This window comes from Vombatus ursinus, unplaced genomic scaffold (assembly GCF_900497805.2).
Source record: "Vombatus ursinus unplaced genomic scaffold, bare-nosed wombat genome assembly UNPS02005286.1, whole genome shotgun sequence".
In the NCBI taxonomy this organism is placed as follows: Eukaryota; Metazoa; Chordata; class Mammalia; order Diprotodontia; family Vombatidae; genus Vombatus; species Vombatus ursinus.
Window position 1 is genome coordinate 4,286,289 of NW_020945064.1, and position 13,676 is coordinate 4,299,964.

General features: G+C 45.3%; 1 protein-coding gene across 2 annotated transcripts in view; it reads right to left on the reverse strand.

Moving 5' to 3' along the window:
* Nucleotides 1-13,676, reverse strand: part of CDH3 (cadherin 3) — a 47,786-nt gene that overhangs the window by 20,552 nt on the left and 13,558 nt on the right. The window contains exons 1-3 of one of the 2 annotated variants that reach the window (XM_027847590.1): nucleotides 8,711-8,961; nucleotides 3,200-3,405; nucleotides 1,261-1,386 (exon numbers count right to left, since the gene is read on the reverse strand). In XM_027847590.1, the coding sequence (XP_027703391.1) occupies nucleotides 1,261-1,386; nucleotides 3,200-3,343 (270 nt within the window). In that variant the 5' untranslated portion in view covers nucleotides 3,344-3,405; nucleotides 8,711-8,961. Of the gene's footprint in view, nucleotides 1-1,260; nucleotides 1,387-3,199; nucleotides 3,406-8,710; nucleotides 8,962-13,676 lie in introns of those variants that run through there. The other variant, XM_027847589.1, reaches the window with a different exon arrangement.

Consider the following 13,676-nt stretch of genomic DNA (forward strand, 5'->3'; position numbering starts at 1 on the left):
ACATAAAACACCTTCCGGCTTTTGCAGGGTCTCTAGCCATTATTTCATGCAGATCTGGACTGAATGGAAGATCCTACACTTGATTCTCTTATCTCTATTTTAACTGTTTTAAAGTTTTTCTGGAATGTTTGGGGGGTAGCTGGGCTCTTCTAGGCCCTAATACTCCACCATCTTCCCACAAGCCCCCTCAGAAGGTAAATCCTAGAGACTTGCTAACATGCACACACAAGTGCAGGGCATATGGCTAGAAAGGTCAAAGGCAGGTCATCTTGACTTCAAGCCTAGCCCTCTATCCACTAGCCATGGCTGCTTTAATAATAGTAATAACATCATCAATTATTGTCATCATTATTACTCACTGGACTTCCCATTTCACTGATATATGCAACTCCTCATAAGTAAACTCCCTTTGTGAAAGGAGATTGACAACTATGATATAATAATTAATGGCAATAATTTGTACAGTATCAATAAAAGAGAGAGCAGGCCCCATCAGCCTCAGGCAGCCATAGAAAGCTACACACCTCCTTAGCAAAAAGGAGAAAGATGAGAGATGGATAGGCTTTCTTGGAGCACATGATAAACTGGTCAACACCCCATAGAAATACTTTTTGGAACAAAGAGATCGCTTTTCTGAGCCACTACCAAGGCTGAAAACAGGCATATACCATTAGATGTGTCTGATGGGTAATGTGTAACCCAAAATGGGATGCCTCTGGAAGGAACCTATGAATGGAATCATGGGTGAGATGAAGTCAGATTAAGAATGGCCACTCAGGGCCCAGTCATTGCCACCAAAAACTGCAGAAAGATTATCCTTACGAAGCCCTGACTTAGTAATAAAAGTCAAATATGCAAAGAAATGTTGTAATACAACACTATAGAAGGTAAAAATTCAGCACCTGCTGAATACCCAGCACGATGTGACCTGGTGGCTTAAATGATCCATCAGAAACTCTCCATCCTTCATGGATTGATCCTTACTACAAACATAGATCTCAAAACATCCTGGAGAACTCAACCAGTAAGCCTTATTACAACCAGATCAAATTGCTGCTCCAAATCACCTGCACATAACACTGAGCCCTAAGAATGTTTTTTAGCAGATGTTACATCAAATCCTCATAATCTCCATGCTACAAGGAACAAAAAGCTTTCCAAATAGAGACTTAACAGAGGATGGGGGAATTGGGATGAGGTGCAGGGAGGGGGTCAGAGTCCCAGCCACCTAGAGCATCTGAAGAGAAGGTGGATCCATACCTGATTCAGCTTCTGGGGAAAAGGACCCTTCCCATTTTCAGAAACAGAGATGGGAGGTACGACCCATTCCCTCTTCCGTCTCCGAAGACTGCGTTTGGATGAGGAAGACTTCAGTGCCTGCCTTTCCTAAGAGAAGAGGCAAAGATTCTTTACTACAGGCATAAAAATAGCTGGTGTACGTACACACGTATGTGTACACACACACACACACACACACACACACACACACACACACACCCCTTTCCTTTCCCCGATGGGAATAGTACAATAGGAAGGAGAAAGGAAATAAATAGGTAAGCTTTAGTTATGTTTCCACATGGGATCTGGAACAAAGACAGGGCTGGGGGCAAGTTAGTTTCCCTAGTATTCTCCCCCCCCAGTACTCCCCAGAAAATGAGATGCTCAGGCCTTTCTCTAAGAGCTTCAAGGCTTTTTCTGAAGGGTATAAGTCATTCCATTTATTGTCAACAGCTCCAAGAGGTAGGTAAAGAGGGGCCAGAAATTTTATTTTCATTTTACAAACAGGTTATCTGTGTTCTAAGATCCCTCCTAGTCCTGACTTTCTATATTCTAAGGGCCCTTCCAGCCCTGACATCCCATGTTCTGTGGCTCCTCCCGGCTCTGACATTCTATGTTCTAAGGTCCCCATCTCCTTTCCCCTGATTCCCCCTCCTCCTTGCCCAGCTCTGACATTCTCTGTCCTAAGGGCACTCCCAAAGCTGACAGGGACCTAGAAAATCCATAGTTACTTACATAATAAACTTTTGTAGTCATTTAACCCCTATTTACCTCAGTTTCTTCATCTGCAAAATGGGAATAATAATAGTACTTACCTTCCAGAGTTGTAAGGATCAAATGAGATAATAACTGTAAAGTGCTTTTAGCACAGTGCCTGGCACATAGCAGATGCTACATAAATGCCAACTTACTAGGTAGCTAGCTAGGTAGTACTGGTAGTGGTAGTAGTAGCAGTATGAGGGAGAGTGAGCTTGGAAGCTGTAAGAGTGCTTTGAGGGCAGGGCATCTGGACCCAGGAAACAGGAAGACTGTCACCCCAAAATGCCAAACTGGAGGCCAACGTTCTAAACCAAGGTCTGGCTTATAGCCCCTGGGCCAAATAATTCCAGTCATCTTGGCTGCAAAACCAGGTTTTTTTTTGGTGAGGCAATTGGGGTTAAGTGACTTGCCTAGGGTCACGCAGCTAATGTTATGTGTCTGAGACAGGATTTGAACTCAGGTCCTCCTGACTCCAAGGTCAGCACTCTATCCACTGTATCACCTAGCTGCCCCTGCAGAATCAGTTTTTTAGTGGGCTGTATGAAGCCCAAGGGATAATGGAAGGCCAGCTCCCCACAGGGAGTTCTGACCTGAAATTCTCTGGCTAACACTAAAACAAAAGGTCAGGGACCAGGAGAAGGAAAAAAAAAAAACTAGAGAAAGAACTGATAGTTATGCTTGCCTGCTTATTCACCTATAACACAAAGCTCTGTCCTGACAACAGGTTAATCGTAATAAGCATTATTAGCAATTCTATAACTTCTTTAAAGTTTGCAAAGTGATATAATAATAATAGCTAACATTTCTATAGTGTTTACTATGTGCCAGGTACAATGTTAAGCACTTTGCAAATATTATCTCATTTGATCCTCACAACAACCCTGGGAAGGTAGTGCAATTATTATCCCCATTTTACAGATAAGGAAACTGAGGCAGACAGAGAGGTTAAGTGATTTGCCCAGAGTCACACTGCTAGTAAGTGCCTGAGGCCAGATTTGAACTCACGTCTTCCTGACTCCAGGTCCAGCCTTCTAGCCAGTGTTCCACCTCTCTGCTTTTCCCACTTTCCCATCCTGCTAAGAGCCAATCAGAGCTCAGACATCCCCCCACGATACTACTCAAATGCTAGGTCCTTGCTGTGTAAGGAAAGTGCTCCTATTACCTGATCAGAGGGCTTCTGCCTCCTGATTACTGTCACGGTGACAGAGGCTTCCTGGTCATTTGAGTCTCTGGCATAGATGGAGAAAGTTCTCCTGTCCGGCAGGGACACCGGCTGTTTCACCAGGAGTGTCCCATCACTCCTCATGCTGAAATGGTCATCTGTGCTGAGCAGCTCCAGCCCCTGTCCAGGACACCTGACCAACGCCACTGAGAAAGGAAGGAGAAGAGGGATGTCAGGAAAAGGGGCAATTCCTAAAGGAATTCAAAAAATCCAGACAGGAAAACAAGCTGCAACTTTGCTACTGCCATATTAAACTGAATAAACCCACCCCCAACCCCCCAAACTCAACATGACAAGAGTTCACATACAATACTCTTTAGTTCTTTGTGGACCCTAATGCTCCTATTTATGGATTAGGTGCATAATCAAAAAAGAAAATTTAAGAACAAATGGGGGAAAAAAAGAAAGAGAAGGGGATGTTCCTGGGGCTAGAGGTACTTCTGGGAAAACATTTGATAAGCCAAGAGCTACTACCAACTCACCCCATAGCTACGTAGAGACTTAACTGGGGTATGGCAAGCTGTGCTTTGTTAGGGTGTCACATTTAGAAAGATTTCTCTCTTTCATACCCCCCCCCCATCTCTCTCTCTCTCTCCCTCCCTCCTTCCTTCCTCCCTCTTCTTCCCTCTCCTCTTGTGGGGAGGGAAGCAAATTGGTGCATGGAAGAATCAAGATGGAAGGTGAGTGTGTGCGTGCGCGCGTGTGTGTGTGTGTGTGTACACCCTTGATGCAAGCCTTCTAAATGTGACCCTTGCTCAACACACAACTTACCATACCCCAGTTAAGTCTCTGCAGAGTTATTAAGACTAGAGATGCTGAAACACAGATTTGGATTAGATGACTGCTGAAAACCTCACAAAAGCCAGAACTAAGCAAAAGTCACATCAAGGGTCCAGGCAAAGAAAATGTAAAAATGGTCCCTGCCCTCAAGATGCTTATAATCTAATGATGGAAACAACAGATACAAATTACAACATAATAATTGTAAAAGTTCAGAGTATCTGGAAGCTAACCATACAAGGAATGGCACTAATAATAATAATTCAAATAGCTAACATTTATAAAGCACCTACTATGCACCAGGCACTGTGCTAAGTGCTTTACAATTAGTATCTCATTATTTTACTGATGAGGAAACTGAGCCAAACAGAGTTTAAATGACTTGCCCAGGGTCACAAAGATATTTGATATCTGAGGCCGGTTTTGAACTCAAGTCATCCTGACATCACGTCTGGCATCATATCCTCTGCCCTGTCTAGCTTCTGGGGGAGATCATGAAAGGCTTCCTGCAGGAAGTGGCCTTTGAGCTAAATCTTCCTGACTCGGAGTCAGGAAAAACTGAGTCTGAGGCAGGATTCGAACTCAGTTATTCCTGTGTGACACTGGACAGGTCACTTAACCTCTATGCCTCAGTTTTTCCTCTATAAAATGGGGCTAATAACAGCACCTACTTCATGGGGTTGTTTTGAGGATCAAACGAGTTAAAATGTATCAAGTACTTGTCAAGTCTTAAAGGGCTATATAAATGCTAGCTGCGATTGTTATTATTATTATTATTATTAGAAACCAGGTATTCTAAAGCCAGCAGCATAAACAAATTTGCCCACTGCTATGTAAATGAAATGATCTATTCTCATAGGGTCCTTTTTTTTGTTCATCCTTCTGACACCGATCCTGGAATTTATCCCATTCACAAGATTTAGAGTGAGATGGAACCTTGGGATCACTTCATAAATAAAGCAACAAAGGGCCAGATGTCATAGATTTAGAACTGGGATGGACCTTAGAGTCCAATCCAGCCCAGCCTCCCTTCATTTTACAGAGGAGGAAACTGAGGCCCAGAAAAGAAGTGAGTAGCAGCGCCCAGATTTGACTCCAGGACTGAGGCATTTGCCCTCTGTCCCTTTGCTCCCATCCAGAGAGGGGGGTTTACCCTGTTTCTCCCTTGTGACCAAAGACACAGGTTTCTGGATTTAGGAGGTGCCACCTGTGGCCAAGAGACCACAGAGGAAGCCTGCCCTGGCTTACTGAGTCCATCACCCCCTTGAGGAAGAAAAGACAGAACCAAGGAGGATGTCTCTGTCTGGGGCTGGGGGGAGGAGGAGAGAGAAGGCTGGACGGGAAATACCCCAAACACCTGTGGTGCCTCCAATGGGCCCTAGTCGTGGCTTAGAAGACACCATAGGCTCACACGTGTGACAGAGCGAGACCTTTTGGTGAAAAGGTGAGCCTCTGGGAATGAGCTGATCATGAAGAAACCAGTTTTGCCTCCATGACGACATCTGCCATGGTAGGGAGTGCCAGGCTGTGTGACATGTAGCCTTGGTGAAGGGAAAAGTGGACATGGGCTACATTTAACCCAGGGAGGGATCTGCCTATCCCAGCAGGCCATGGCAGTCAGTCCAGAAGCAGACACTTCAAAGAGGACTGCCATTTTAAGATCCAAGGCCAGGCTTCCCCCTCTTCTTTACCCCTTGGTCTACTGTCCAGTTTTTGGGAACAGTTTCCTGGGAGTTTACACCTGGAAGGACACAGCCCTAGTTGGAGTCAAGGCCCAAGTTTTCATCCTAGCTCCAACACTTACTTGGGGGCAAGTCACATCACTCAAGCCTCGGTTTCCCCATCTGTCAAATGAGGATAATAAGACTTCACTATCTACCCCAAGTCACATCACCTGAGCCCCAGTTTCATCATCTGTAAAATAGGGATAAGACATCTTCACTATCTACCCTCACTGCTTTGTAAGTCTTATTTCCTCTCATTTAATGACCCTAACCCCTGTTTTTCATCCTCATCAAAGACTTCCAATCCCTCCATCCTTCTTTCCCAGCACTCCAGCACTGGTTACACTCTCCTCTCTTCCTAGACTCCTTGGTGAACAAGGTCAACTTGACGTTGTCCTCTACTCAAGTCCCTCGCTACCTCACCCTGTTACCTACTTGGTCTCCCAAGCCCCAGCCTTGCTCACTCACATCATCCTCTGACTTTCTTGAATATCATAAAACCACAATGACTGGGTCCAAATTTGTGTTACGGAATCTCAACGGGGCCTTCACCAAAAGGAGCAAGGCATTCCTTTTATGCTTCCTTCATTGACTCACCATTTTACTCACATGGCAGCTCTTCCACACCTTTCCATCCCTCAACCTCCGCCCCCACTCTCTCAGCTGAGGACCTGGCCTTGTATTTCACTGAAAAACTTGAGGCCATTTGCTGTGAGTTCACTCTACTCTCTTCTTCCTCATCTTCTATCACCAGATGCCTTCTGTCACTACTCTTCCTTCCCCTTGTCTAACGTGAAGAGACAGGTGGCCCTTCTTCCCAAAACAAACACTTCTACAGGCACAAGTGATCCCATTTCATCCCATTTTTCCCAGCAGATTGTCCCTTCTACCTACTTTCATTCATCTCTCTTCTGGCTGCTTCCCTACTGCCTAAAAACACCTGTGTCTCCCTCATCTGCAAAAATTCCTCCCTCCCTCTATCCACCCATCCACCCATCCATCCATCCATCCTTCCCCTTTAGCTGTTGTCCCATATCTCTCCTCCTTTTGGTGGCTGAACTACTTGAGAAGGCTATCTACAATAGACGTCTTCACTTCCTTTCTTTTCTTTTATTAATTTATTTTTATTTATCAACAATCCCTTCCATATGCTTTTGAGTTTAAAAATTTTCTCCCCCTTCCTCCCCACCACCCTTCCCAAGATGGCACACAATCTGATATAGGCTATATATATATACGTTCCTATTAAACATATTTTCAGATTAGTGGTGTTGTAAGTAAAAATTAGAACCAATAGGTGGAACTACCAGAAAGAGGAAACAAAACTCAACAGAAGAGAAAAAAAAATAGTAAACAATATGCTTCGATCTGCATTCAAATTCCATAGTTCTTTCTTTGGATGTGGATAGCATTTTCCATCATGAGGCCTATGGAGATGTCTTAGATACTTGTATTGCTGGGAAGGGTTAAGTTTATCAATATTAGTCATCGCACAATGTGGCTGTTATTGTGTACAATGTTCTCCTGGCTCTGCTGATTTCACTTAGCATCAGACCATACAAGTCTTTCCAGGTTTTTCTGAAGTCAGCCTGTTCATCATTTCTTATAGCACAATAATATGCCATTACATTCATGTACCACAACTTGCTCAGCCATTCTCCAATGGATGGGCATCCTCTCAATTCCCAATTCTTTGCCACCACAAAAAGCTGCTATAAATATTTTTGTACTCAGGTCCTCCTGACTCCAGGACGGATGCTCCATCCACTGCGCCACCTAGCTGCCCTGGATGTCCCTTTTCTCAGTCCTCATTCTTCTTGACTTCTCTGTAGCCTTTAACACTCTTGATCACCCTTTGCTCCTTGAAAGTCTCTTCTGGACTCCACTCTCTTCTGGTTTTCCTCCTACCTACCCAACTACCCTTTGTCAGTCTCCTTTGAGGGATGTTTATCCAGGTCACATCTGTCAACCATGGGTGTTCCTTAAGGCTCTCTCCTGGGCCCTCTTCTCTTCTCCTTCTAGCTATTTTACCTGGTGATCTAATCAGCTCCCATGGATTCAATTATCATCAATTATCCTCTCTATGCAAACAATTTTCAGGTCTATTTATCCAGCACTAATCTCTCACTTAAAACTCCAGACTTATACCTCCAACTGCCTGTTGGACATCTGGAGCTGGATGCTTCATAAACATCTTAAATTCAACATGTCTGAAACTAAACTCATTATCTTTCCCCCACAAAGGCTCCCTACTTCCAAACCAACATCCTCTCAGCCACCCAGGTTTGAAAGCTTCACTTCTGATGGCTGCCATATTCAATCTGTTGCCAAGTCCTGTGAATTTGACCCTCATTACACCTTGTACACCTGCCCCCTTCTCTCTTCTGACATTGTCACTACCCTAATGCAGACCGCATGACCTTAGGGCTAGACTACTACAATGGTCTTTGGTTGGTCTCCATGCCTTAAATCTTTCTCTACTTTAATCCACTCTCCACTCCTCTAAGAAACAGATCTTCCTTAAGGAACAGATCTGACCACACCATGCCTTTATTTGGTAAACTCCTGTGGCTCCCTAGTACCTCCAGGACCAAATATAAAGATGTGATTAGCCTTCAAAGCCCTCTATAACCTAGTGCCTTCCTACCGCTCCCAGTCTTCTTACATCTTATTCACCTCCAAAAACTCTTTGATCAAGAAGTGACTTCTTGCTATTCTTTTCACGAAACACTCCATCTCTCCCATCTCCAAACATGTTCACTGGCTGTCCCCAGGACCCAGAACGCTCTTCCTCCTGGTTTCCTTCCAGTCTTAGCTAAAATCCCATGTCACACAGGAAGCCTTTCCTCATCCTCCCCGCTAATACCTTGCCCTCTGTCGTTACCTTTCGTTTCCACTGTATGTATGTTATGCGTAGCCCTCCCTCACTTAAATCCAGTTTACTTACAAGTCCTGGCATCACCTTCCTTGATGTCATGGTCCTCTTCAATAACAAAGGACAAGCAGCAACAACATATATCTTATACATCCATAGTTGTTTGAACGTTGTCTCTCCCATTAAAACGTGACCGTCTTGAAGGTGGGGACTCTGTTTTTGCCTTTCTTTGTATCCCCAGCACTTAGCACAGTGCTTGGCCCTCGACAATTCCTTGCTGGTCAATGGGTTCACAAGGACATAGATATGCTAATTGTTCCTACACAGGCAGGATCGTTAATATAAAAAAAAGTCCAAAGTTACAAAAGGCTCCCAGTCCTCCCCTATTTATAGAGTTTCACTTAAGCAAGGTGATTTCCATTAAAATCTTCAGTTACCTCATCCTGGCATGGAGATGCTTTGGCCTTCTCAAAAGCTATGCCAGGAGGACACAAGTTCTGGCAAGTTCTATGCCAAGCTGAGAAGGCTTCTAGAGGGGGCCTGGCAATGCCTATTGGCAGGGGACCAACCTAGCTAAGTTTGGAGAAAGGCATACCACCAGGTCGGCCACAGGATAATGAATTTCTTGGCTGAAGTAACTCATGAGGATCACTGGAGGGAGTATTTCTACTGCAAAGATCAGAGGTCTTTGAGTAGAGGAGGAAACTGTTAACAGAGTGAACACATGATTTGCCTAAAACTCTTTAGTCCAAATTAACTCGCTGAGGAACAGCTAAGAAATACAGGCAAAATCAGATAGGGAGGGTGGATAGTGGGCCAGCACAGAAGACAGCATGTTCTGAGCACAGTGAAATGGGAGAGGACTTGTTCCCCAGAATATGGTTTGTGCCCCTGGGGCATGGCTGGCTACCAAAGGGAACGCCCAGGAAAAAGCCGTCACCAAGATATGATCCTAAGGGTGGCGGCTTGAGTGGAACAGCTTGAGAGACCAGGGATGGTACTTGGGGAAGAAATGTTCTCCTGAGAGCCCTGGGGCAAAGCCTCAGTCACCCCACCTTAGTTACATCTCTACAACCTAGTTAGTGATAGAACCTAGAATTCAGGTTTCTTTCTTCTCACCTCACTTTTTCCAATGTGCCCTGATGTCTCTGCTTATACTTTAGTCCAGGTTACCTTCTCCATTCTTAAAACTGTCTCTTTTCTAAATAATGCTTTGGCCTTGGCTATTTGGAGAGGTTATCTAATTGGCTTGTAAGATGCTCCCAATCTGCTGGGACACTGGCCCTATCAAGTCTCCCAGCAGGAAGTTAAGTGGGATCAACCAACTCTTATAGGCAGTAGACCTAGACACCTGTAGTTTCATGCTGCTGTGTAAATCAATTAATCAATCAATAAGCATTAACTAAGATCTTTCTGTATGCACCAGGCATTATGCTAAGCACTGTGGATATCCCCCCCCCAAAAAGGTCAAAAATATTCCCTGCCCTCAAGAAGCTTATATTCTAGGGGGTCAGACCAACAGGTAAATAATTAAATATGTCTACAGAGTAGATGGCCGATAACCTTAGAATAGAAGGCCCTAACACCTGGAGGAGATCAGGAAAAATCCAGGGAGAAAAGCAGAGCCCAACCCAGCCTCCTTCCGGGAAAGCCTGTCATCCTCAGCCTGAATGAGGCAATAGATATGGGTTGCTATGACCTATTGCCACAGACCTGCCTCAGGTAAGGTAAAAGGACTCATCGTTTTCTACACAGAAATTACAGCCTCAGTCAGGCTATATCTCACTGGACAGCTCCCATCCCAGACAACAATCCACAGGGCAGAAGTGGTTAGGCATCGTGACAGAGAAGTGATGCTGGGAGGGACGGGTGTCATCTCCCCTTCCTTCTTCCAAGCCAAGCATTCAAAACCTAACAAGCGTGAGGATCCAGCTCTCTCACTTCCAGTCACCATCCACGTAAGCTCTCTAAGAGCTGAAACTATTTTTCTTCAAGGGCATCTAACAGAAGCAGCAGGTGCTTCATAAACGATTGGTCCCTCTGCTTTGACAACAAGCAGGGAATACTGGTCTACCTTGACAGAGAAGCTGAAACACAGGGAGGGCTGGGGGTAGCTTTTAGAATGGGGTGGCACAATCAGGACGATGGATCGGCTTTTGAGGGTGGGGGGGTGGGAGGCAGCTACAACAGCAGCCCTGCCCCGGATGTTTGCTCAGATACTTGTAAGAAGAGGAGCCGTTTCCCTGAAGGCAGACCACTGAGTCACTGGCTAGGCAGCCTGATGGTAAACCCAAAGCCTCAGGGCCACTTTTAGTACCCTTTGTGCCAGTTCCATTTCCTGTCATCTGATTGCATCATCCCTTTAAACATGAAATTGATTTGAATTCCACCTTTATCATCACTCATCCCCCTTCTCCCACTAGTCAGTGATGTAATGCCTCGGAAGAAGCTGGATTTCTATTTTCACCAGCAGCCTTGGGCAAAAGCAAGTCCAGTCAGCCCACTCGGACCTCAGCGGAGTCATGGGGGCCAAGCTCTGCCTCCTGCCTTCCCCCTGAGAAATAAACACTTCCCAAGCATGGGACCAGGGCTAGACCACAAGGCGCCAATGCAGGAGAGCTCGGGATCTGGCTAGTCATTTAAATGTGGAAAGGAGGGCAGACATCCCACCGCTGACAGGCAGTACCAGTGTGACCTTGGGCAAGTCACTTCATCCACCATCAAGTACTTAGGACCCACCTCCTATGTGCCAGACTCTGTGCTAAGCCCTGGAGATAAAGCTCTCAAAAGGCTTACGTTCTAATGAGAGAAGCTGTACGTACATATATACACAGGTGTGTATATGGTGCCTACCTTGTGTCAGGTGCTGCAGCATAACAAATATTTCACTTGGTCTGAACACGTAAGACAAAAGCAGACAGAGGGGAAGCCTCGACTTCCTCAGCCTCAGTTTTTTCGTAACAACAATAACAGCTAACATTAAGATAAGTTTTTTAAGGATGGCAATCACTTCATTATTTCATTTGATCCTCACAATGACCCTGTGAGGCGGGTGCTATTATTATCCCCATTTCACAGATGAGGAAACTGAGATTAAGAGAAGTTAAATGATCTGTCCAGGGTCACACAGTCAATAGGTGACTGAGGCAGGACTTGAACTCTGTTCTTTCTGATGCCAAGTCCACTGCCTCCCTTCCAGTTCTAGAATTATGAAATATGATGATGCCTCAGTATTCTAATCCATAAAGTGGGGCTTAAAGGACCTGCCCTGGGCGTCTAGGTGGTGCAATGGATAGAGTGCAGGATCTGAAGTCAAGAGGACTGAGTTTAAATATGACCTCAGAAGCTTATTAATAACTGTGTGACCCTGGGCAAGTCACTTAACCCTGATTGCCTCCAAAGAGAGAAAGAGAGAGAGAGAGAGAGAGAGAGAGAGAGAGAGAGGAAAAAGGAAGGAAAAAAAAAGACCTGAGTTCAAACCCTTCCTCAGCCACTGCTAGCTGTGTGACCATAGACAAATCACTTAACTTCTCTGGGCCTCAGTTTCCTTGTCTGTAAAATGATGAGACTCTACTTGGGGACCTCAACTAGTCCCTTCCAGCCCAAAACATACGATCCCATGAAATGAAAGCATAGAATTAAAGACAATAGATGCCAAGTTAGACGCACTGTACAAATGCAGGGTGGTGGGTGAGAGGGGGCTTCGTGAGCCAAGACCTGAGTGTTTCAACTACTTCTTAAAACTCTTGGTGGGCTTGCAGGACAATCAGAGCATTCTCTATCCAAAGAAGAAGGAAAGTCAGAGGAACTTGAAAGTCCCTGGATGGTTTTCAAAGCTCCCCTCTAAATAATGCAGGGCTCCCTTCACCCATCCGGGGAAATTTGGCCCTACATCCTGAACAGGAGCCATGAACACAACTTGGGCAAGAAGGCACAAATCCCTGGAGGAAGAGAGCCCCAAGGAAGTGCCAAGCGCCTGTGAGCTTATCGGGACTGAAAACCATGGGGCGAGACCTCACCCAAACTCTCTGCTCTAGGGTGATTTATTTTTTATCCTGGCATTATGCAAACCCGCCTACTGCTCCTTCCAGGGAGGGCTAGGAAACTGGCCAGTCTGGGATCCTGAGCACTGCATTTCCTGTATCCAGGCCTCTATCTTCTCAGCTGGAATATGGGCATACCCAGCCTACCTAGGAGGAAGATATTGAGGAAAAGAAAAGATGTTCCTTGTGACAAACAGGTTGGCAGGAAGGGACTAAGAGACAATCTCAGCCCTCTCATTTTACCAAGAGGTAAACAGAGGCAGGGAGGGGTTAAGTAACTTGCTAAAGGTCACTCAGATAGTTATCATCCAGGGCCTCAGTTTCCAAATCTTTCTATTACAGCCCATAGAGCCAAACCCAACAAGCCTTGAGTTTTTAAGGAAGAGCGGTTAAGACAAAGGGGAACCAGAGACTTTCTTTCTGTAGAAGAGCTCCCATCTACACAAGCCCTTTCCAAACATCCCTCTGAGCCTTGTGACAGTCCTGCGAGATATGAAAGATGATTATCTTCATTTCACAGATAGGGAAACTGAGTCCTGAGAAAGTGTAACTCCCCAAAGTCACACTGGTAGTAAGCGTCTGAGGTGGGATTTGAACCTAGATCTTCTTAACTCCAAGTCTAGTGTTCCACACCCACTATGCCACGTGGTATAGATAGCTCCCATTAGGAGCTTATCAAGCAAGACTCAGGGCTTAATGGAGAGGGGATCTTAGCATTTCTTCCACATTAAAACTTAACTGTTAGAAAAGCCAGTTGGATTAACACTCAGGAAAAATGGGAGAAAGAGAAGGGTAGTTCCCTGGGAAGATCCTCTTCTCTCCAGAGGGTCATCCCCAGGGCACATTCCTTACTGCTGTTCCTCCCTGACCCCTAGAGAGCAGGGCCATCCCTCCTGTTCCCTGATGGGGATGAGACAGCAACAGAAGACACTAACCCACGTAGTTCACCAGCCCGTTGAGATTTGGGCTTGGCCTCTGCGGGACTGCTGCTGCCT